This window comes from Stylophora pistillata, chromosome 10, assembly GCF_964205215.1.
Source record: "Stylophora pistillata chromosome 10, jaStyPist1.2, whole genome shotgun sequence".
Lineage (NCBI taxonomy): Eukaryota > Metazoa > Cnidaria > Anthozoa > Scleractinia > Pocilloporidae > Stylophora > Stylophora pistillata.
The window spans coordinates 14,151,933-14,177,047 of NC_142528.1; the positions used below are offsets into that span (position 1 = coordinate 14,151,933).

The 25,115-nt window shown below is 39.6% G+C and overlaps 2 protein-coding genes across 2 annotated transcripts; both read right to left on the reverse strand.

The window, feature by feature from the left end:
* Positions 1 to 361: 361 nt before the first annotated feature.
* On the reverse strand, positions 362 to 8,518 carry LOC148721910 (ATP-binding cassette sub-family C member 4-like). The gene is made up of 7 exons (XM_088736414.1): positions 8,166 to 8,518; positions 6,282 to 6,829; positions 5,722 to 6,107; positions 3,854 to 5,160; positions 2,793 to 3,363; positions 1,990 to 2,126; positions 362 to 1,316 (listed from the first exon to the last, which is right to left on the reverse strand). The coding sequence occupies exons 2-7, from the start codon at positions 6,810 to 6,812 to the stop codon at positions 457 to 459; spliced, it is 3,792 nt and encodes a 1,263-aa protein (XP_088592540.1). The 5' UTR covers positions 6,813 to 6,829; positions 8,166 to 8,518; the 3' UTR covers positions 362 to 456.
* A 4,519-nt stretch (positions 8,519 to 13,037) lies between these two features.
* On the reverse strand, positions 13,038 to 21,450 carry LOC111322796 (ATP-binding cassette sub-family C member 4). Its single transcript, XM_088736415.1, has 7 exons — positions 21,122 to 21,450; positions 19,240 to 19,787; positions 18,680 to 19,065; positions 16,820 to 18,123; positions 15,758 to 16,328; positions 15,091 to 15,227; positions 13,038 to 14,421 (listed from the first exon to the last, which is right to left on the reverse strand). Exons 2-7 carry the CDS (start codon positions 19,768 to 19,770, stop codon positions 13,562 to 13,564), a joined length of 3,789 nt encoding a protein of 1,262 aa, XP_088592541.1. The 5' UTR covers positions 19,771 to 19,787; positions 21,122 to 21,450; the 3' UTR covers positions 13,038 to 13,561.
* Between the last annotated feature and the right edge of the window lie 3,665 nt (positions 21,451 to 25,115).

Genomic DNA, 25,115 nt, shown 5'->3' on the forward strand with positions numbered 1-25,115 from the left:
CTCGTGATCGTTTATCAGAACGCCATGTTTGATTTTGAGTCAGAGTGGACAGTGGGGTAAGGGGCGGGGGAAAGATGGCGGAAATTTCATAGGGCCCAAAGGCTAATGCAACACTCAATTATGAAGTAACTTAGAGATGTTTAAGGCGTTTACGTGGAACTGAATTAAGGGTTGTATTCTTCCCTTGATGAATACTCAAAGGACTGAGTATTATCAGTTCGGTTCGAAATATTTCTCGGAGATTATTTTCATTTTACTTAGCCCCAACACAACTATTCTGCACCTACCCTTTTAAAATAGCTAAAATCTGCGGAAAAGTGGGGCTCAGTATTAAATGCACTTATACACTTACTGACATTAAAAGAGCAAGATATATGAAGTTGCATTGGCCTGGGGGCTAGGTTTAATTTCACAGATAATTTCAAAAGGTTTTAGAAAGTCAAGAAATTTAGGAGTTTATGGCACATCCTGAAACTTCATGCGCTCAACGATCTGACCATTTTTCATAATTAAAATCATGTCACAGTCTCTGATAGTTTTCAGGCGATGAGCTATGATGATTACAGTGGAGCCCTTCAGTTTCTCTCGCACTACTCTCCAAACTGTTTGCTCTGTTGCTGGATCCACGTGTGCAGTGGGTTCATCTAAGATGACAATCTTGCTTTTTTTTAACAAAACACGGGCTAAGCAAATTAACTGCCGTTCTCCAACACTGAAGTTTGCGCCATGTTCCACTAATTCGTAATTTAACTGTCCTTTCTGATTTTCCACCAGTTCTTTCAGTTGAACATCTTCTAGAGCTCGCCATAACTCTACATCTTCAAATTGCTCGAAGAGATCTAGATTTCTTCTTAATGATCCACTGAAAAGAACAGGACTTTGGCCAAGAACAGATATACATCGTCGAGCCTCTTGAAGATTAATTTCTTTTAGTGGAACGTCATCGATCATTATGACACCTTGGGCGTCTGGCATGCGCAGAAGAGCTGACACAAATGACGACTTTCCTGCTCCCGTGCGACCTGCAATACCAACACAGCTTCCTCCTTCTATGTGAAGATTTACTTCTTTCAGCACTTGAGGTCCGCCTGGATAGTACGTCATCGACACGTCTTGAAAAGTAATATTTCCCTGAAGGGGCCAGTTTTGAGGTGGAAGTCTCTGATCTTTGTACCCAGGCTCACTCTCAAGTTTGGTATATGACATTATTCGTTCAACTGACGTCATTAAATTCTCTATTTCCGCTGTTTTACGGACAGAATAATCCATCATTTCCACGATCTCAAAGACGTAAACGAGCCCCAGCCCTGCAAAAGCTATTGATAGAATAATTTTATGAGGCTTAGAAAAGTGCACGAGAAATCAAAAGCAAGTCAAATATCCTGGAGTCTGTCTGTCTGTCTGTTCATTTATTTCAATTCGAGATGTACAATGAGCCAACGACTCGTACTAAATACTTTCGAATATTATTAACCCACACATCCCACCCCAGGGGAGGACATCCATCACAGAGGGGGTCTCCTACCCCTAACCCTGCAGGAGACGGGACCTCCATTTATTCGTCCCTATCCGAGAAGACTAGAATATATAACCATTTCTTGATGTTATTGAAAGGTAGCATATTCTTCTCAATTATTTTAAGACCTTGAGTGTTGGTCCGGCCGGGGCTCGAACCTTCGACCTCCCATACAACAGTCCAGCGCTCTATCCATTAAGCTAACCTGGAGGCGGTGTGTGCAGAATAGGTTCTTTTTTCGTGTTGTGGTTTAATGATTTTATTCGCGAAAGCTTTTCTGTAACAACTAAAGAACTTTCCTAGGGCTCTTAAAGATAAAAAAGGAAAGTTATTGGCACAAGTGAAGCACAACTTGCTGTTATTGTCGATGTCGATTTGAAACTCAACGAACAGAATGTTACGTAAATTGTACCACGCCAATTACCAGGTTGTTAGCATTATTCATAGATAGAACTAGTCCGTTAGACACCTACCGGCATCTTGAGAAACAAGCATTGCCGCTAGAGCCACTGCACATATGAAGAGGGTGTAGAGAAATGAAAAACGTATAGCAAGCCATCTTTCGCTTCCTTGCAACATGATGTACGATTGGGTATGAACATCCTGGAATCTGAACAGAAAATGATAAAATTACCATTTTAATTTAAAAATGACCGAAATGCCTCTTTCATCTGTTTCGCAACAGGAATATGTTACATTACTAATGTTATGCATAAAAAAATTACGCACTTGTGATGGCCTGAAAGCGCGTGCATTTTTCATGTAACACGAGAGCAAATTACCAGTGGCGCGCGCGCGTTGTTGAATTTCGACGGTCTTGAGTTCCGGAATGCTTTTTTCATGTAAATCATCGAGAAGAAAAAATATTTTTCTTCGTACAATTTGGTTCAAATAAGCACCGAGTTTTTCAAACACCACAACTTTTACTCACCTTAAGGGCTCGTGGAATTTAGTTGTCTTTGACACCAAATTCCCTCGAAATCGTGTTATTACCTATACTAAATCTCTTTTCCTCTAATGTTCGCGATTACTGATTTTTTGGTTACTGCCAACAACATAGGGTGCTTTCCAGAAATACTATCGTACACACGCTACTTTAAAAGAGACCATAGAAAAGTATAGAGAGTGCTTGCTTTTTAAGCAAGCGTAGATCATCTCCTCAAAGAGAAAGTTTGAGCTTCATTGTTATTCAAATGATGAATTTCCGAGTTGCTATTAATTAATTTAAAAAATCCATAACCGTATTGGTGTTGTTTGCTCTCACTTTGAAAAGTACCTGTTAAACTGTTCCACAAAGTCTCTCTGTCTTCCGCTTGTGCGAATCGTCTCCAACCCATTTAGGGTCTCCGAGAAATGCGAATACACAGGGCTTCGACTTATTGACTCTAACCTTTTCAGCTGTCTCGAAGTTGCTAAGAAATACCTAACGATGTACACACCTGCAACAAGTAATGGAACAAAAACAAAAAGAAGCCAGGGATTGGCAACCGTGGGTATAAGAATTGAGGCGAGCATTTGCAAGATCATCTGGATAGAAATTAGATACGATTTGGGTAGAAGCTCGTCTACACAGCCTATGTCTTTAGAAAACCGATTAAGAACTCTTCCAACAGGGTTAGAATCAAAGAATACAACAGGTGCTCTCAGAATAGCTTCTACCATTTTATCATGAAGGCGTTTAGAGCATCTTATAGAAGCCCAAGGGAGAATAACTGCTCTGATAGCGGCAAATATGAAGGATATAAGCACTAGACAGCCAAAGATGATGAAGTTTGCGTCGTCTTTCTGTTCTTCTTGAGTTTTCTTTGTCAACAACGACAGCCATACATCAGGTAAAACTATCGTGACTATGAAAAAAGGAAATGAGGTCAAACATACTGAAAGGAAATATCGATTGCGCAAGATACATTTGGAGACGGAAAAGCTAAAGGCTAAGTAGGATAACACGAGACTTAAGTCATATTATTTTAGAGGGTGGTAATTTAGAAATCCTGTCAACTCCGTAGCAATAAAGATGTGATAATCAGTAATGAAATTTGAAATAAATAACTACGAAGGGTTTGATGTCAACTTGCTAAGATATCGAGAGAGTTCCACTGGCAAACTTCAAAAACAATACATGGAAATTATTTTTAACAGTCTGGTATGTAATGAAGATTGGAAAAACGACCAACTTGTAAATCGTTAATCTAGTTACACACAGGATTCTTGATTATCAGAGTCTAGTAGAGCTTTCGTACTGAATGTTACTTTTACGAGGGAAATCGCTAAAATGTACAACGAACTGCAACTTAGACAAGGTCATGCCTGTCGACACTGACAAGTTGTCAAACGTACCTTGAGTGAAGAGGCACAAACAGGTAATTCCGAAGATTGCACAAGGGTGTAGTCCACTCCTGAAGTAATCCCAGTAAACCTTGATAGTCACCCCTCCAATAGCACGGTCTTCGTCCGATATTTCCAGTTCCTTTACATGATTTTTTATAGGCACCACTCTATCTTCATCTGAGTGATCTTCATTCTCTGTAATAGACTCTCTCGATTCTGACGTGCTGCCAATCAAAGAGTTTTCAAAACTTGAAGCAAGAGTTGTGCTTACAATCCCCTTTTTCTGAAGCTCAGCAAAACTTCCGTTTTCCAACATACGCCCCTTGCACAAAACAATAACTTCATTAGCTTCATGGAAGTGTTCTTTTTGGTGGGACGCCAACAATCTCGTTTTGTAACTCAATATACCCTTTATGCATTTTGCAAAGATATGTTGACCAACTTTCTTGTCCACGGCACTCAAAGGGTCATCCAATAAGTAAAGGTCTCCATCCATGTATACTGCTCTTGCCAGGCTCACTCTTGCGCGCTGACCTCCGCTGAGAACGGCACCTCGTTCACCTACAACTGTTTGGTCACCGTTTGGAAATGCATGAAAGTCTTCCACAAGACAGCATGCTTCAACTACAGTTAGGTACTTGGGTTCATCGTAGGGCTGACCAAACAAAATGTTTTGTCTTATTGTTCCAGAGTAGACCCAAGGTGTCTGAGGCACGTAAACTAGTGAAGATGGCCAGGTTACTGCCCCAGCTGTGACTGACTCTTCGCCTGCAATAGCTCGAAGAAGAAAAGATTTTCCACTGCCTACAGGGCCAGTAATGACTGTTAAAGCTTGTGGCGCGACGGAGAATTGAACATCTTTAAGAAGGAATCCAGTTTCGTGCATCTTTTCCTTCGATGTCAAAATTGACACCTCAAGGACGGCTTTCCTAATAGAATGGGTTTTCTCTTCAACAATAACGCCGAGAACTTCAGCAGTTTTTTCGTGTCGATCTGGGACATTTTCTCCTGCCTTAAAATTGCCTCCTCTGAGAATACTGCTTAAATCTTTTAAAAAGAGAAAATCTTCAATCCTTTTGAGGCAGGCATAAGCCTCATATGCATTTAAGAAACCATAGGGTACGTAATTGCAAAAGCAAAGTCTTGCCACGTTAACAAATGAGAGAAGCATAAATACATTGAAAGGTGTGAGGGGATGACCCGTTAGCACCAGTGTAATAACTGATGTCAGCATAGCTAGTGGGACTGAAGTGTACTCCAAGGCAGCAACACTTGACAGAAAAACACTTTTCCTGCCGATCCATTTAATCTCCTCACTGCAAATAAAGGGAATAAATAAAGCTTACTTCAGTAACAAACGAAAGAATTTATATACTGTCTTGAAATTTATCCATCCGCATAATAACAGTGCATCAGACTATCCAGATAATTGAATTCCGGAGAGCGTCGGAAGTGGTGGTTATGAAGCCATGTTTGTTTTCCCATAGGTTACCGGAGCGGGGAAAAAAGTGCCATCTTGTCTGCTCGGGATTCCCTGTATTATTCCTAAAAAGAATGTATCTATGCATCGCCTTTTGCTGGCTTACATATACTGTACTTCGGAAATTTGTATGCAGCCTTTTTTGACGCATGTTGCAAATCAAGACTTGGCCAGTTCTTCTATTCATCTTGGTCTGGTCAACCGCACAACCGAACTTGTTTTTTTATCATGCCTTGTCAGCAACGCATAAATTACGAACAAAGGGAAGGAATGGTGAAACTAACGGTTTGACAGGTGTGAACAACGGTAGTGAGTTATTTCAAGCGTACAATGTCATACAGCTGGAAGCAGAGGCTTTCACTGACTCAGCATCAATTGCAACGTCTACTTTTCTTACCTTCGTGTCCTTTTGATCTTTTCTTGGTATGCATCCTCCCATGCATGTGTTTTGATGGCTCGAATCCCTGAAATTACCTGGTTCACCAAAGATATACGCCTATCGGTAATTGCTGCGGTACTGCAATGAAGCTCAGCCTTGATATAAGACAATCCCATGAAATATGGCACTAGAATACAAAGGCATGTGGCTCCCAAAAGTGCCTGCCAACCGATGAAATACACGAGTAACACTGCTGTTACAGGTACGACTACGAAAAGGTCAAGAATGGCGAGGAAAAAGAATATGACGGTTTGCCCTTCCAGTCGCTGAACATCGTTTGATACAAGGTCAATGGTGTGACCAATTGAAAATTTGAATAATTCAGTCTTATTGAGTTGCATTATCTGCAAAACAGGTAAAAACACCAAATTTATACAACGGATATCGTAAAAACTGCAGTAAACCAATGGGTATCTTCCATCAAATATGAGTTAACTCCTTATGTTTTGCTTTTCTCTTTGGTATGAAACTTTATAACTCGTGCCTTTGTGGCTCAAGTGTATATATTAATTGCTTACCTTGTGGTAAATTAGACTTTTCAGAGCACTGCTCATTCTAAAACCAATCACGTCACAAGAATAACCCAACTGATTTCTCATGACTACCCCAATCAGGTCAGTAATGCCCATAGCCACCACACAACAGTACAAAAGAATGTTTTTCAGTGGCTCAGCTTCCATCAGCGAATAAATCAGATAACCAAGAAAGAGAGGCTGAAGAAAGCGTCGAAGCGTGTATAATGCATAAGCAAGTAAAATAATCTTTGCTTCCGTAAAAGTGATCATTTTCAATAGGCTTCTCCAAAGTTTTGGTGTTTTTCCGCTCCCTTTGCATTCAGCTTTCTCTTTGTTCCAGCTTGTTTGAAGGCGTTCGGTGAGAAATTCGGTGGAGTTTTCTCTTGAAAGGGGTAGGAAGTCGCTCTCCTCTAAAGTTCTTTGACTTCCTATCTTGAGGATGTCATTCATCCATCGAAAGAAAAGGAGAGATATAAAACTGACTTTTTCTGTCTCGTCTGTGATGGTTATTTTCTGGTATCCACCCCTCGTCATGACTCAGTTCCTCTAACCTGGTAAATAATGTTAAGACGAAAAGTTATTTATAACGATGATGCAAAGGAGAATAGAATTCATACAGAAATGTGTGGCACCTGCATTAGCTCTAAGCTCAGAACAATAATGAAAGACCTTTTATTGTTCCTACTACCTTTCAATTATGCGACACCTTGGAATATACCAAACTAGAAACTCGGACTTTAATAGGACGAACGAATTACTTACTTGTTATTACTACATGTGAACAAAGGTAACGAATGTCCGGAATCCTCCGATTAGTTCTTTCACAGCTTTTACGGATCTGCAGAATACAAGAAGTAAAACCTGTGGGAGTGCTCCAACTCGAGCGGCCATTTCACCCAACTAAGTGGGTCGCAAACTAGACAAATTTTGTACCAAAATAAAGGAAATATCTCGCTCTTTTCGAATATCGCGGTAAAATTGAGATCGGAGCATGCGCAAAAGTGCACCGTCTTAGACCCATTTTATGCGATAAGGGTAATACGAGCCTTTGAACGGCTTCAAAGTTGCGTAATCGTAATTTTAAAAGACGAGTTTTGGCCCATTGAATCCTCTAGTTTTGGTATCTAAAAATAACTTCCAAAATAGCTTTAACATTCATCTTTTAAATTCTGTTGGTAACATTGATCACTATTAATACGTCTCATAGAAACCGAGCCAAAGGTTGCAAATTTTGCGTGTTTGTGAGTGATTGCTTGGTATAAGCTTTTATTAACGGTGAGTTTGATATGGTCAGCCGAATCTCGTTTGTTTTCTTCAAGAAATAAAAATAATCCCCAACACTCTATTTGTGTTCAAGCATTATGCACTGAAGAATATCTTCCCATCAGAAAACTATTTTCAAGGAGATCAGAGCTTGTTCGAAAATGTGGTCGTTGTTCCGGACCAATGTCTCTAATTTGAGGGTTTGGAAAACATCACGAAGAGAAAGGTTTGATTGGAAACATAGTCTGAAAACTAATTCATCACAATAGTTCTACATCGACTTGTGATGATGATTTATGAAATCAGTGGGTTGACTATTCTTGTTCTTTGAAGGGTTGTTGGACCGGGTTGTTCATTCGCATGCTCTTCAGAGAGATAAACCACTTTGAATCAACATTATTCAGACTTTTGGAAGTTATTAATGTTGGAATATGTTCACTCAACATGTTCCCTCTACTAATGTTTTACTGGTAGCATAGGTGTAGTGTAATATTATGTCATAAGAGGCGTCTGAGTAACGAGTGCGCTATGTGATAGAATCCTTATTGAAAATTTGTGTCGTTGTTCTTAACAATGAATCGCTATGGCATATAGATTCACTCACAAACGATTAACTTTACTTACGTGCAATGGAGGCTTGTTTAGTATTTGTAGCCGTATTCAGTCGGTTAATTTAGTTCCTGGGCTTGTACTGCACTTTTTAATGGAGTTTCGTAGTCGATTTAAAGAGGAGCAAGGCATAATTAGTGCTGGAGGTAAATATCGCGGATAAGCAAGTAGTCCATGAAAAGGTGAGGATGTTCTGGAAGAATGAGTTGCTCATTGTTCGTCGCTCACGCACATGATTTTACAAAACGAAAGCTCTCAGAGCTGATTAACAACGGTTGCAGAAGTCGAGCTTAAGTAAATCTGTAACACCTGCGAATCCTTTAAGTAGCAGCGAAATAAAAAAACAGATCTCTATTGATTTCTTTAGCTTGATTAGCTTGGACATAGTTAGTGGCTTGGATGATTTGGGATCAACCATTAACGGTCAGTTGCCAGAGGTCTTTTGTTTTGCTTTTCGGCCTCGCCCGAGGTTAACGGCTGACCAAAGTTAACATTGAACAAGGTCAGAGATCGCGATGCCTTTGCACACTGATAATCAAGATAAGTCGCTCGAATCCATCTGGATTGGATGGAGGACTAATTCAAAAGGTTTTTTTTAGTGTCTATCACTAAACGAACAAGAAGTGATTTTGAAAAGCATTTAACAATAAAAAATTGCGATAAAACATTTCTTAAAATCATTTTAAGATTAAAAAAATTGACGACGACATTTCGACGTTGGCTAGACGTCATTATTAAGTCAAAATAAGTTTGTGAATTCTAGTCTATAAATACTTAACAATGGCTGATTAAAAGCTGTAACGTGAGAAAAAGATGATTAAAAATGTTAAACAAAAAGTTTCTCACGTATGAAGTCCGTCTGGATATTTAAATTAAGCTGAAGATGAACAGCATTTGAAATACTAAACAATCAAATTTGCCCTGGTACTTTCTTAAAACTGGGAATTTGTTTTCTTTCAAGAGGTTGTTGTTTCCGTGAGTTTCTAAGAAATGTCTACCCTCTGTCGAATTTTTGTGCTCAGCAATGCGTTGATGAAGGTGTCAGGCTGTCTATCCGACAAAATTTGCATCGCACAAATCACATGCATGAAAAAAGATAAACAACACACTGCCTATTAACAATTGACGGCTTAATTTCTTTGGGTTTAAGATCTTTCCCCAATTTCTTGCTCACGAAAAGTGGTTCCAAAGTAGGGCCAATCTTATAGCGAAGATCGCGTAAGTGCTTCCGAACCGCATTAGCGGCCACTTGATCTTTAAATAGAAAACTAATGCTTACTATGCTACTTTCGTCATTGCCTTCTTTCTGCTTTGTTCGCTGATGTGTTTCGAAAAAGAAAATTGTTGCTAGCAGAATCAATAATACTAATCGGATAGTAAAGGCGACTAAATATAGAGCGCAACTTGACACATTCTGCATTGAAAGCCTCTGTTGTAGAAGACAAGACATAGGCACGATGTATTATTGTCTTTAATAAAGAGTCTTTATAGCGTTTATCAGTGTGACTTTGGAAGTGCGGGAACAACTGATCCAGTGCTTGTTGGTTTTCTGTAAACTTGAGTTTCAAGTTTAGTTTCGTTCTTGACGATTTCAATGCCGATGAAAGGGATCTTGTTATCTACAGGGAACTCCATCGTAAAAGTTAGACCGGGGTGAAGGCCATTCAGGATACTAAGAAACTCGGCAGCAGCATCAGCGCTCGGCATTCTAGCCAGGGTATCATCGATGTGCCTCTTGAATAACTGGGGCATCAAGCCATTCTTTTCTTCATGTGTCATCTCGGTCAACTTAAGGCCAGCCTAGAAGACACTTCCAAAAGACTTCCAAAAGTTTATATATTTTCCACATGGTTATTCCCTTTTTAGTTGAGAAATATTTGATTCAGGTTTGTCGCTTCAAACTTTATTATGCAAAGGCAAAGATCGCCACTTGAATGTGGTGAGTCGTGAGCCGCAATTTGATTGACTTTGATTGACCGGTCCACCAAAAATATAAATTGAGGTTAATGACGTCCTAAAAACCGAAAAGTCCTGTTAATTGTCAAATTTCCCGCAAGATTCATTGACAACCGATAGTCCCACTGTCTAAATTTGTGCCAATATAATCGTTAATTTTCTAGAATGTCCATTAAAAATACAGAGATTTCTTCTCATTCCTTGAGCTGGAATAATAATAAGGGGCAATGACTCGTGAATGGCTCTTTAAAATCCAATGACTTGCTGACTTGCTGTCTATCGAGGTGCGGTTTTTTTCGCCGCCAGCGTAAGGCTCCGCAAGTGTTACAGAGTTACTTAAGCTCACGACCTCCGCAACCGTTGCTAATCAGCTCTGAGACCTTTCGTTTTATAAAATTAAGAACGTGAGCGGCGAGCTCAGTGTTCCAGATCATATGATTTAAGACATTGAAGGGCCATTCTTGCGGAACATCCCCACGCGTTCATGGGTATTTGTTTATCGATCTCTACCTCCAGCGCTACAAACGCATTGCTCCTCTTTAAGTCGATGGCAAACATCGATTAAAAGTGCATTAAAAGCCCAGGACAAAACATAACTGACTACAAGAAAACCAGCCTCAACTGCATGTAGGTAAAGTTAATGGTAAATCATGATAAGAAAATCCGCACGCCATAGCGGTTCGTTGTCAGGAACAAAAACACAGCTTTCAATAAGGATTCTACCACAGAGTGCATCCGGTACCTGGACGCTTGTTATAATACAACATACTGCAACTTTGCTACCGATAAAACATTATTTCTATTGGGTTTCAACCTGAATAACTTGCAAATGTTTTAGCATGGTTGATGCAGTGGTTTATAAACATCACTGACTGTGAGAATGAACAACCGGTCTCAACAACCCATCATAGGATAACAAAAGTCTACATATTGAATTCACAAACCATCATTTTAAACCGATGTAGAACTATTATGATGAATTGGTTTCAGACTATGTTCCTAATCAGACTTTTTTCTCTTCGCAAAGTTTTCGAAACCAATAAAGTCGTTCCTTGAGAACAACGATCCAATATCGAAACAAGTTCTGATCTCCTTTTACAGAAGCTTAGATATCTTCTCTTTTGAGGGGGTAGATTATCTTCAGTGCACAAGCTAACTACTTTTCAAAAGCTTCTCATTTGTTTTACATTCGAGTTGTTGCTTTCCGTTTGAAAAATATCTGTGTATGACTTCTCTCATAAAAAAAAATGCCGCTGTCTTCGACTCACCCCCTCCAAATTTACTTTCCAATTAAAGTTACTTTTATTAATTTTGGATTACCATCTAGACGAGTCAAATACCTGAGGTTGCCTTTTAAAAGCCTGTTACGGCCGTTTTATTTGTAAAAGAGATAAATTGAAAACTCATTAATAATATAAGCTTGTTTACTTCTAGAGCCTGGAAAGAAAGCCAACTGGGTTTGTAGCACAACAAACTCATGAGAGTCGTTTCTTTTTTCTTTGTTTTGACTATCTTTTCGCGTTTCCATTGCCGAAATTGTCCAAGAATTACGAACGCAGTTCTAATTGTATTGTTTTTATGCGCGGTATCAATGCGGGCAATCCTGCAGGGTTGGGGTAGGAGACGTTAATTTCCCACACACGAGATTACTGTGTGATGGATGTCCTCCCCTGGGGTGGGATGGGTGGGAGGGTGGACTAGCACGAATGGTTCCTATGTTCCTTTCTAGTCCTTCCCCACTGCAAAACTTAATGCAGTGAAAATGGACTAAATTAAATTAAATTAAATTAAATAAATTAAATTAAATTAAATTAAATTAAATTAAATTAAATAAAATAAAATAAATTAAATTAAATTAAATTAAATTAAATAAATTAAATTAAATTAAGATGGGCGCATCTTGCCCGCTTGGGTAGCCAAACAGAACACAGGATTCGCTTCATCTTACCCCCGAGCGCATCGAGCGATGTAATAATTAGTTCTTATTAACCGAGCGGGAGGTCTGTATGGGACAATAATCTTGACCGAGGTCGCCAGTACCGACCGAACGCAATGAGGTCTGTACCAGCGACCGAGGTCAAGATTCTCCCATACAGACCGACCCAGCTCGGGTAATGAGATGTTTATTACATGGCTGTGCCAACTTTTTATATTCTTTGTACCTTCTTTTTCTAGACTGGTCTATATGCCGGTCTAGATGGGAAAATCTAGACCGCTTTCAATGATATTGATTCCAGCCGATCAAATTCGGGAATTCGGTAGTTCCCAGTCCTTGTGAGACACAGCGATATAATGAATATATCTTATTGGACGTTTTGTTGTGTAGTATCGCTGAGTATTTTTACGAGTTGTGCCGTATTTTGACTCATCCGAGGGGCTCGTCAAAATACAAATAACGAGTAAAAATACTCAGTGATACTACACAACAAAACGTCTAATAAATTATTTATTATCCAACACGCTAAATTTTTTTTTCAGTGCGCGCGAATTTCGCGGATATTTATTTACGGGGAGTGCGTGACAGAAGTATGCGAAGCGAAACGGAATTGGCGCGTTGTTGTGTCGCTGTTTCTATTTTCTTCAATAAATGAAGAAATTTCCGGGTCGTCTAGCTGTTTTTTCTTCGCTCGATTCATCAAGTAAACTTGGATCTATATTTGCCAGCCATTCCGACTCTTCGTCGTCAGAAATATGATTCAAATTGTCCTCCATTTTTTCTTTTCGTAACTTCAATTCAATTCTTCGCTTGCGCGATGCGAGAAAACCTGTGTAACCGGTACTCTGGAGTACAAATACCGCGTGATATTTGTACTCGTCTATGGCGTTATTTGTACTCGTCTAGGTGTAGTTGGATAATAAGGAATTTAATTAGTCATGATTACTAGCTCGCCTATTACCTGGCCTCCACAGCATAAATAACGCAGTGAGCCGTAAAGTCTTAATCTTAAGTTTAATTCAAAACAAGGTCTTCTCAAATGCACCTATCAATTCGTCCGCCTGTTCATAGACCAATATATATTTGAGGTAACCTTTATTGGCAACTATTCCCTCTAAAGACACTTGAACATGATGGTATAAACTGATGGAAGAAATACTAAATATGTGACCCCAAATGTATATCACGCTCTCATACACGTACAACACCTTTATCTCGCCTTGCGGTTACTTTCCCCTGCTTCACACTACGGTTAAGGTCAAAAGTAGGCATCATATTTGCTATGTGCATATAAAAAAGCTTATTTAAGTTACTTGTAAAAACTCCTTGACAAATTCTGCTATTGTCAGACGGAACGGGTAGGATGATAAACCAAGTCTTTGCTATTTCAGTTCGAGTGGTGCTGCTCACTTTTGTATCATTAAAAGAGCAAGATATATGAAGTTGCATTGGCCTGGGGGCTAGGTTTAATTTCACAGATAATTTCAAAAGGTTTTAGAAAGTCAAGAAATTTAGGAGTTTATGGCACATCCTGAAACTTCATGCGCTCAACGATCTGACCATTTTTCATAATTAAAATCATGTCACAGTCTCTGATAGTTTTCAGGCGATGAGCTATGATGATTACAGTGGAGCCCTTCAGTTTCTCTCGCACTACTCTCCAAACTGTTTGCTCTGTTGCTGGATCCACGTGTGCAGTGGGTTCATCTAAGATGACAATCTTGCTTTTTTTTAACAAAACACGGGCTAAGCAAATTAACTGCCGTTCTCCAACACTGAAGTTTGCGCCATGTTCCACTAATTCGTAATTTAACTGTCCTTTCTGATTTTCCACCAGTTCTTTCAGTTGAACATCTTCTAGAGCTCGCCATAACTCTACATCTTCAAATTGCTCGAAGAGATCTAGATTTCTTCTTAATGATCCACTGAAAAGAACAGGACTTTGGCCAAGAACAGATATACATCGCCGAGCCTCTTGAAGATTAATTCCCTTAAGTGGAACGTCATCGATCATTATGACACCTTGGGCGTCTGGCATGCGCAGAAGAGCTGACACAAATGACGACTTTCCTGCTCCCGTGCGACCTGCAATACCAACACAGCTTCCTCCTTCTATGTGAAGATTTACTTCTTTCAGCACTTGAGGTCCGCCTGGATAGTACGTCATCGACACGTCTTGAAAGGTAATATTTCCCTGAAAGGGCCAGTTTTGAGGTGGAAGTCTCTGATCTTTGTACCCAGGCTCACTCTCAAGTTTGGTATATGACATTATTCGTTCAACTGACGTCATAAAATTCTCTATTTCCGCTGTTTTACGGACAGAATAATCCATCTCATCCAGGATCTCAAAGACGTAAACCAGCCCCAGCCCTGCAAAAGCTATCGATAGAATAATTTTATGAGGCTTAGAAAAGTGCACGAGAAATCAAAAGCAAGTCAAATATCCTGGAGTCTGTCTGTCTGTTCATTTATTTCAATTGGAGATGTACAATGAGCGAACGACTCGTACTAAATACATTCGAATATTATTAGCCCACCCATCCCAACCCAGGGGAGGACATCCATCACAGAGGGGGTCTCCTACCCCTAATCCTGTAGGTGACGGGACCTCCATTTATTCGTCCCCATCCGAGAAGACTGGAATATCTAACCATTTCTTGATGTTATTGAAAGGTAGCGCATTCTTCTCAATTATTTCAAGACCTTGAGTGTTGGTCCGGCCGGGACTCGAACCCTTGACCTCCCGCAATACAGTCCAGTGCTCTATCCATTGAGCAAACCTGGAGGCGGTGTGTGCATAATAGGTTTGTTTTTTCGTGTTGTGGTTTAATGATTTTATCCGCGAAAGCTTTTCGATAACAACAAAAGAACTTCCCTAGGAAACTTAAAGATAAAAGAAGGAAATTTATTGGCGCAAGTGAAGCACAGCTTGTTCTTATTGTCGATATCAATTTGAAACTCAACGAGCAGAATGTTACGTAAATTGTACCACGCCAAGTACCAGATTGTTAGCATTATTCATAGATAATCAGTCTGTTAGACACCTACCGGCATCTTGAGAAACAAATATTGCCGCTAGAGCCACTGCACATATGAAGAGGGTGCAGAGAAATGTAAAACGTATAGCAAGCCATCTTTCGCTTGCTTGCAACATGATGTACGATTGGGTATGAACATCCTGGAATCTGAACAGAAAATGATAAAATTACCATTTTAATTTAAAAATGACCGACATGCCTCTTTCATCTGTTGCACAACAGGAATATATTTCATTATTAATGATATGCATAAAAAATTACGCGCTTCTTATGGGCTGAAAGCGATTGCAATTTTCATGTAACACGAGAGCAAATTACCAGTGGTGCGCGCGCATTGTTGAATTTGGACGGTCTTGTCTTTGACACCAAATTCCCCTCGAAATCGTGTTATTACCTATACTAAATCTCTTTTCCTCCAACGTCCGCGAATGCTGATTTTTTGGTTACTGTCAACAACATAGGGTGCTTTCCACAAAGCTTATCGTACGAACGCTACTTTAAAAGAGACCATAGAAAAGTATAGAGAATACTTGCTTTCTAAGCTAGCGTAGATCATCTCCTCAAAGAGAAAATTTGAGCTTCATTGTTATTTAAATGATGAAATTCCGAGTTGCTATTAATTAATTTAAAAAATCCGTAACCGTTTTGGTGTTGTTTGCTCTCACTTTGAAAAGTACCTGTTAAACTGTTCCACAAAGTCTCTCTGTCTTCCACTTGTGCGAATCGTCTCCAACCCATTTAGGGTCTCCGAGAAATGCGAATACACAGGGCTTCGACTTATTGACTCTAACCTTTTTAGCTGTCTCGAAGTTGCTAAGAAATACCTAACGATGTACACACCTGCAACAAGTAATGGAACAAAAACAAAAAGAAGCGAGGGATTGGCAACCGTGGGTATAAGAATTGAAGCGAGCATTTGCAAGATCATCTGGATAGAAAATAGATACGATTTGGGTAGAAGCTCGTCTACACAGGCTATGTCTTTAGAAAAACGATTAAGAACTCTTCCAACAGGGTTAGAATCAAAGAATGCAACAGGTGCTCTCAGAATAGTTTCTACCATTTTTTCGTGAAGGCGTTTAGAGCATCTTATAGAAGCCCAAAGGAGAATAACTGCTCTGATAGCGGCAAATATGAAGGATATAAGCACTAGACAGCCAAAGATGATGAAGTTTGCGTCGTCTTTCTGTTCTTCTTGAGTTTTCTTTGTCAAAAACGACAGCCATACATCAGGTAAAACTATCATGACTATGAAAAAAGGAAATGAGGTCAAACACACTGAAAGGAAATATCGTTTGCGCGAGATACATTTGGAGACGGAAAAGCTAAAGATTATGTGGAATAACAGGACATTTAAGTCATATTATTTTAGAGGGTCATAGATTTAGAAATCCTGTCAACCTCGTAGCAATAAAAATGTGAAAATCAGTAATGCAATTTGAAATAAATGACTACGAAGGGTTGGATGTCAACTTGATAAGATATCGAAAGAGTTCCGCTGGCAACCTTAAAAAACAATACATGGAAATTATTTGTAACAGTCTGGTATGTAATGAAGATTGGAAAAACGACCAACTAGTAAATCGTTAATCTAGTTACGCACAAGATTCTTGATTATCAGTGTCTGGTACAGCTTTCGTACTAAATTTTACTTTTACTTGGGAAATCGCTAAAATGTAGAACGAACTGCAACTTAGACGATGTCCTGCCTGTCGACACTGACAAGTTGTCAAACGTACCTTGAGTGAAGAGACAGAAACAGGTAATTCCGAAGATTGCACAAGGGTGTAGTCCACTCCTGAAGTAATCCCAGTAAACCTTGATAGTCACCCCTCCAATTGCACGGTCTTCAGCCGATATTTCCAGTTCCTTTACTTGATTTTTTATAGGCACCACGCTATCTTCATCTGAATAATCTTCATTCTCTGTAACAGATCTCGATTCTGACGTGCTACCCTTGAAAGAGTCTTCAATAGTTGAGTCAAGAGTTGTGCTTACAATCCCCTTTTTCTGAAGCTCTGCAAAAGTTCCGTTTTCCAACACACGCCCCTTACACAAAACAATAATTTCATTAGCTTCATGGAAGTGTTCTTTTTGGTGGGACGCCAACAACCTCGTTTTGTAACTCAATATACCCTTTATGCATTTTGCAAAGATATGTTGACCAACTTTCTTGTCCACGGCACTCAAAGGGTCATCCAATAAGTAAAGGTCTGCATCCATGTATACTGCTCTTGCCAAGCTCACTCTTGCGCGCTGACCTCCGCTGAGAACGGCACCTCGTTCACCTACAACTGTTTGGTCACCGTTTGGAAATGTATGAAAGTCTTCCACAAGACAGCATGCTTCAACTACAGTTAGGTACTTGGGTTCATCGTAGGGCAGACCAAACAAAATGTTTTGTCTTATTGTCCCAGAGTAGACCCAAGATGTCTGAGGCACGTAAGCTAGTGAAGATGGCCAGGTTACTGTCCCAGCTGTGACTGACTCTTCGCCAGCAATAGCTCGGAGAAGAAAAGATTTTCCACTGCCTACAGGGCCAGTAATGACTGTTAAAGCTTGTGGCGCGACGGAGAATTGAACATCTTTAAGAAGGAATCCAGTTTCGTGCATCTTTTCCTTCGATGTCAAAATTGACACCCCAAGGACGGCTTTCCTAATAGAATGGGTTTTCTCTTGAACAATAACGCCGGCAACCTCAGCAGTTTTGTCGTGTCGATGTGAGACATTTTCTCCTGCCTTAAAACTGCCTCCTCTGAGAATACTGCTTAAATCTTTTAAAAAGAGAAAATCTTCAATCCTTTTGAGGCAGGCATAAGCCTCATATGCATTTAAGAAACCATGGGGTACGTAATAGCAAAAGCAAACTCTTGCCACGTTAACAAATGAGAGAAGCATATATACATTGAAAGGTGTGAGGGGATGACCCGTTAGCACCAGTGTAATAACTGATGTGAGCATAGTTAGTGGCACTGAAGTGTACTCCAAGGCAGCAACACTTGACAGTAAAACACTCTTCCTGCCGATCCATTTAATCTCCTCACTGCAAATAAAGGGAATAAATAAAACTTATTTCAGTAACAAACGAAAGAATTTAGATAATGTCTCGAAATTTATCCATCCGCATAATAACAGTGCATCAGACTATCCAGATAATTGAATTCCGGAGAGCGTCGCAAGTGGTGGTTATGAAGCCATGTTTGTTTTCCCATAGGTTACCGGGGAAAAAAGTGCCATCTCTTCTGCTCGGGATTCCCTGTATTATTCCTGAAAAGAATGTATCTATGCATCGCCTTTTGCTGGCTTACATATACTGTACTTCGGAAATTTTTATGCAGCCTTTTTTGATGCATGTTGCAAATCAAGACTTGGCCAGTTCTTCTATTCATCTTGGTCTGGTCAACCGCACAACCGAACTTGTTTTTTTCTCATGCCTTGTCAGCAACGCATAAATTACGAACAAAGAGAAGGAATGGTGGAACTACCGGTTTGATAGGTGTGAACAACGGTAGTGAGTTATTTCAAGCGTACAATGTCATACAGCTGGAAGCAGAGGCTTTGACTGACTCAGCATCAATTGTAACGTCTACTTTTCTTACCTTCGTGTCCTTTTGATCTTTTCTTGGTATGCATCCTCCCATGCATGTGTTTTGATGGCTCGAATCCCTGAGATTACCTGGTTCACCAAAGATATACGCCTATCGGTAATTGCTGCGGTACTGCAATGAAGCTCAGCCTTGATATAAGACAATCCCATGAAATATGGCACCAGAATACAAAGGCATGTGGCTCCCAAAAGTGCCTGCCAACCGATGAAATACCCGAGTAACACTGCTGTGACAGGTACGACTACGAAAAGGTCAAGAATGGCGTGGAAAAAGAATAGGACGGTTTGCCCTTCCAGTCGCTGAACATCGTTTGATACAAGGTCAATGGTGTGACCAATTGAAAATTTGAATAATTCAGTTTTATTGAGTTGCATTATCTGCAAAACAGGTAAAAACACCAAATTTATGCAATGGATATCGTAAAAACTGCAGTAAACCAAGGGGTATCTTCCATTAAATATAAGTTAACTCCTTATGTTTTGCTCTTCTCTTTGGTATGAAACTTTATAACTCGTGCCTTTGTGGCTCAAGTGTATATATTAATTGCTTACCTTGTGGTAAAGTAGACTTTTCAGAGCACTGCTCATTCTAAAACCAATCACATCACAAGAATAAGCAAACTGATTTCTCATGACTAACCCAATTAGATCAGTAATGCCCATAGCCACCACACAACAGTACAAAAGAATGTTTTTCAGTGGCTCAGCTTCCATCAGCGAATAAATCAGATAACCAAGAAAGAGAGGCTGAAGAAAGCGTCGAAGCGTGTATAATGCATAAGCAAGTAAAATAATCTTTGCTTCCGTAAAAGAGATCATTTTCAATAGGCTTCTCCAAAGTTTTGGTTTTTTTCCGCTCCCTTTGCAGTCAGCTTTCTCTTTGTTCCAACTTGTTTGAAGGCGTTTGGTGAGAAATTCGGTGGAGTTTTCTCTTGAAAGGGGTAGGAAGTCGCTTTCCTCTAAAGTCCTTTGACTTCCTATCTTGAAGAAGACATTCATCCATCGAAAGAAGAGGAGAGAAATAAAACTGGCTTTTTCTGTCTGGTCTGTGATGGTTATTTTCTGGTATCCACCCCTCGTCATGACTCAGTTCCTCTAACCTGGTAAATAATGTTAAGACGAAAAGTTATTTATAACGATGATGGAAAGGAGAATAGAGTTTATGCAGAAATGTGTGGCACCCGGATTAGCTCTAAGCTCAGAACAACGATGAAAGACCTTTCATTGTTCCTACTACCTTTCAATTATGCGACGCCTTGGAATATACCAAACTAGAAACTCGGACTTTAATAAGACGAACGAATTACTTACTTGTTATTACTACATGTGAACAAAGGTAACGAATGCCCGGAATCCCCCGATTAGTTCTTTCACAGCTTTTACGGATCCGCAGAATACAAGAAGTAAAACCTGTGGGAGTGCTCCAACTCGAGCGGCCATTTCACCCAACTAAGTGGGTCGCAAACTAGACAAATTTTGTACCAAAATAAAGGAAATATCTCGCTCTTTTCGAATATCGCGGTAAAACTGAGATCGGAGCACGCGCAAAAGTGCACAGTCTTAGACCCATTTTATGCGATAAGGGTAATACGAGCCTTTGAACGGCTTCAAAAATGCGTAATCGTAATGTTAAAAGATGAGTTTTGGCCCATTGAATCCTATAGTTTTGGTATCTAAAAATAACTTCCAAAATAGCTTTAACATTCATCTTTTAAATTCTGTTGGTAACATTGATCACTATTAATACGTCTCATAGAAACCGAGCCAAAGGTTGCAAATTTTGCGTGTTTGTGAGTGATTGCTCGGTATATTAACGGTGAGTTTGATATGGTCAGCCGAATCTCGTTTGTTTTCTTTAAGAAATAAAAATAATCCCCAACACTCTATTTGTGTTCAAGCATTATGCACTGAAGAATATCTTCCCATCAGAAAACTATTTTTAAGGAGATCAGAGCTTGTTCGAAAATGTGGTCGTTGTTCCGGACCAATGTCTCTAATTTGAGGGTTTGGAAAACATCACGAAGAGGAAGGTTTGATCATAGTTGGGAACATAGTCTGAAAACTAATTCATCACAATAGTTCTACATCGATTTGTGATAATGATTTATGAAATCAGTGGATTCACTATTGTTGTTCTTTGAAGGGTTGTTGGACCCGGTTGTTTATTCGCATGCTCTTCATAGAGATAAACCACTTTGAATCAACATTATTCAGACTTTTGGAAGTTATTAATGTTGGAATATGTTCACTCAACATGTTCCCTCTACTAATGTTTTACTGGTAGCAAAGGTGTAGTGTAATATTATGTCATAAGAGGCGTCTGAGTAACGAGTGCGCTATGTGATAGAATCCTTATTGAAAACTTGTGTCGTTGTTCTTAACAATGAATCGCTATGGCATATAGATTCACTCACAAACGATTAACTTTACTTACGTGCAATGGAGGCTTGTTTAGTATTTGTAGCCGTATTCAGTCGGTTAATTTAGTTCCTGGGCTTGTACTGCACTTTTTAATGGAGTTTCGTAGTCGATTTAAAGAGGAGCAAGGCATAATTAGTGCTGGAGGTAAATACCGCGGATAAGCAAGTAGTCCATGAAAAGGCGAGGATGTTCTGGAAGAATGAGTTGCTCATTGTTCGTCGCTCACGCACATAATTTTACAAAACGAAAGCTCTCAGAGCTGATTGACAACGGTTGCAGAGATCGCGAGCTTAAGTAAATCTGTAACACCTGCGAATCCTTTAAGTAGCAGCGAAAAAAAAAGCAGATCTCTATTGATTTCTTTAGCTTGATTAGCTTGGACATAGTTAGTGGCTTGGATGATTTGGGATCAACCATTGGAACGATTAACGGTCAGTTGCCAGAGGTCTTTTGTTTTGCTTTTCGGCCTCGCCCGAGGTTATCGGCTGACCAAAGTTAACATTGAACAAGGTCAGAGATCGCGATGCCTTTGCACACTGATAATCAAGATAAGTCGCTCGAATCCATCTGGATTGGATGGAGGACTAATTCAAAAGGTTTTTTTTAGTGTCTATCACTAAACGAACAAGAAGTGATTTTGAAAAGCATTTAACAATAAAAAATTGCGATAAAACATTTCTTAAAATCATTTTAAGATTAAAAAAATTGCTAAAAGACGACGACATTTCGACGTTGGCTAGACGTCATTATTAAGTCAAAATAAGTTTGTGAACTCTAGTTTATAAATACTTAAAAAACAATAGCTGATTAAAAGCTTTAACGTGAGAAAAAGATGATTAAAAATTTTAAACAAAAAGTTTCTCACGTATGGAGTCCGTCTGGATACTTAAATTAAGCTGAAGATTGTTGATGACGAGCATTTCAAATACTAAACAATCAAATTTGCCCTGGTACTTTCTTAAAACTGGGAATTTGTTTTCTTTCAAGAGGTTGTTGTTTCTGTGAGTTTCTAAGAAATGTCTACCGATTGCTGAATTTTTGTGCTCAGCAATGCGATGATGAAGGTGTCGGGCTGTCTATCCGACATAATTTGCATCGCACAAATCACATGCATGAAAAAAGATAAACAACACACTGCCTATTAACAATTGACGGCTTAATTTCTTTGGGTTTAAGATCTTTCCCCAATTTCTTGCTCACGAAAAGTTGCTGCAAAGTAGGGCCAATTTTATAGGTAAGATGGCGTAACTGCTTCCGAACCACATTAGCGGCCACTTCATTACGGAATCGCGCCCATTCAAAAGCGTCGCCCGGGAAAAGTGGGGTATCCAGGATGCTTTGCAGGCGGAATGAGGTTGCAAAAGCTCACAACCAGCTTCGGTCTCTTAAGATCTGAATTGACGAATTCCCAAACGGGAGTTGTAAAATTTCGCTTTGCGCCGTTCCGAGACAATGGAGATACAATTGAAGCAATTAGTATTGTTTGAAGGTGGTGAAACGAAGTGCTGTTATGGTAAAGCTGAGTTGGAGAAGACTAATGCTTACTATGCTACATTCGTCATTGCCTTCTTTCTGCTTTGTTCGCTGAAGTGTTTCGAAAAAGAAAATTGTTGCTAGCAGAATCAATAAGACTAATCGGATAGTCAAGGCGACTAAATATAGAGCGCAAATTGGCACATTCTGCATTGAAAGCCTCGGCACGATGTATTATTGTCTTTAATAAAGAGTCTTTATCGCGTTTATCAGTGTGACTTTGGAAGTGCAGGAGCAACTGATTCAGTGTCTTTTGGTTTTCTGTAAACTTGAGTTTGAAGTTTAGTTCCGTTCTTGACGATTTCAATGCCGATGAAAGGGATCTTGTTATCTACAGGGAACTCCATCGTAAAAGTTAGGCCGGGGTGTAGGCCATTCGGGATACAAAGAAACTCGGCAGCAGCATCAGCGCTCGGCATTCTAGCCAGGGTATCATCGATGTACCTCTTGTATAACTGGGGCTTCAAGCCGGCACCTCCTGTAAGCTTTTCTTTTCTTCATGTGTCATCTCGGTCAACTTAAGGCCAGCCTAGAAGACACTTCCAAAAGACTTCCAAAAGTTTATATATTTTTCACATGTTTATTCCCTTTTTACTTTAGAAATATTTGATTCAGGTCTGTCGCTTCAAACTTTATTATGTAAAGGAAAAGATCGCCTCTTGATTGTGGTGAGTCGTGAGCCGCAATTTGATTGACTGATTTTAATGACCTTTCCACCAAAAATATAAATTGAGGTCAATGACGTCCTAAAAGCCGAAAAGTCCTGTTAATTGTTAAATTCTTCTCATATTTCCCGCAAGATTCATTGACCCCCGAAAGTACCACTGTCTAAATTTGTGCCAATATAATCCTTAATTTTCTAGAATGTCCATGGAAAATACAGAGATTCCTTCTCATTCGTTGGGCTGGAATAACAATAAGGTGCAATGACTCGTGAATGGCTCTTTAAAATCCGATGACTTGCTGACTTGCTGTCTATCGAGATGCGGTTTTTTTCGCTGCTAGCTGAAGGCTCCGCAAGTGTTAAAGAGTTACTTAAGCTCACGACTTCCGCAACCGTTCCTAATCAACTCTGAGACCTTTCGTTTTATAAAATTAAGAACGTGAGCGGCGAGCTCAGTGTTCCAGATCGTATGATTTAAGACATTGAAGGGCCATTCTTGCGGAACATCCTCACGTGTTCATTGGTATGTGTTTATCGATCTTTACCTCCAGCGCTACAAACGCATTGCTCCTCTTTAAATCGATGACAAACATCGATTAAAAGTGCATTAAAGGCCCAGGACAAAACATAACTGACTACAAGAAAACCAGCCTCAACTGCATGCAGGTAAAATTAATGGTAAATCATGATAAGTGAATCCGCACGCCACAGCAGTTCGTTGTCAGGAACAAAAACACAGCTTTCAATAAGGATTCTACCACAGAGCGCATCGGTTACCTGGAGGCTTGTTATAACACAACATACTGCAACTTTGCTACCGATAAAACTTTATTTCTATTGGGTTTCAACCTGAATAACTTGCAAATGTTTTAGCATGGTTGATGCAGTGGTTTATAAACATCACTGAGTGTGCGAATGAACAACCGGTCTCAACAACCCATCATAGGATAACAAAAGTCTACATATTGAATTCATAAACCATCATTTTAAACCGATTTAGAACTATTATGATGAATTGGTTTCAGACTATGTTCCTAATCAGACTTTTTTCTCTTCGCAAAGTTTTCGAAACCAATAAAGTCGTTCCTTGAGAACAACGAACCAATATCGAAACAAGTTCTGATCTCCTTTTACAGAAGCTTAAATATCTTCTCTTTTGAGGGGGTAGGTAATCTTCAGTGCACAAACTAACTACTTTTCAAAAGCTTCTCATTTGTTTGGCATTCGAGTTGTTGTTTTTCGTTTGAAAAATATCTGTGTATGATTGCTTCTCATAAAAATAATGCCGTTGTCTTCGTTTCACCCCAACCAAATTTACTTTCCAATTTAAGTTACTTTTATTAATTTTGGATTACTATCTAGACGAGTAAAATACCTGAAGTTGCATTTTAAAAGCCTGTTCCGGCCGTTTTATTTGTAAAAGAGATAAATTGAAAACTCATTGATAATATAAGCTTGTTTACTTCGAAAGCCTGGAAAGAAAGCCAACTGTCAGTTTGTAGCACAACAAACTCGCGAGAGTCGTTTCTTTTTTCTTTGTTTTGACTATCTTTTTGCGTTTTCATTGCCGAAATTGTCCAGGAATTACGAACGTAGTTCTAATTCTATTTTTTTCACGCGCGGGATCAATGCGGGCAATCCTGAGCGGGCAAGATTGGCCCATCTTGCCCGCTCGGGTAGCCAATCAGAACACATGACTCGCTTCATCTTGCCCACGGGGGCTCCGAGCGATGTAATAATTAGTTCTTATTAATCGAGCGGGAGGTCTGTATGGGAGAATGATCTTGACCGAGGTCGCCAGTACAGACCT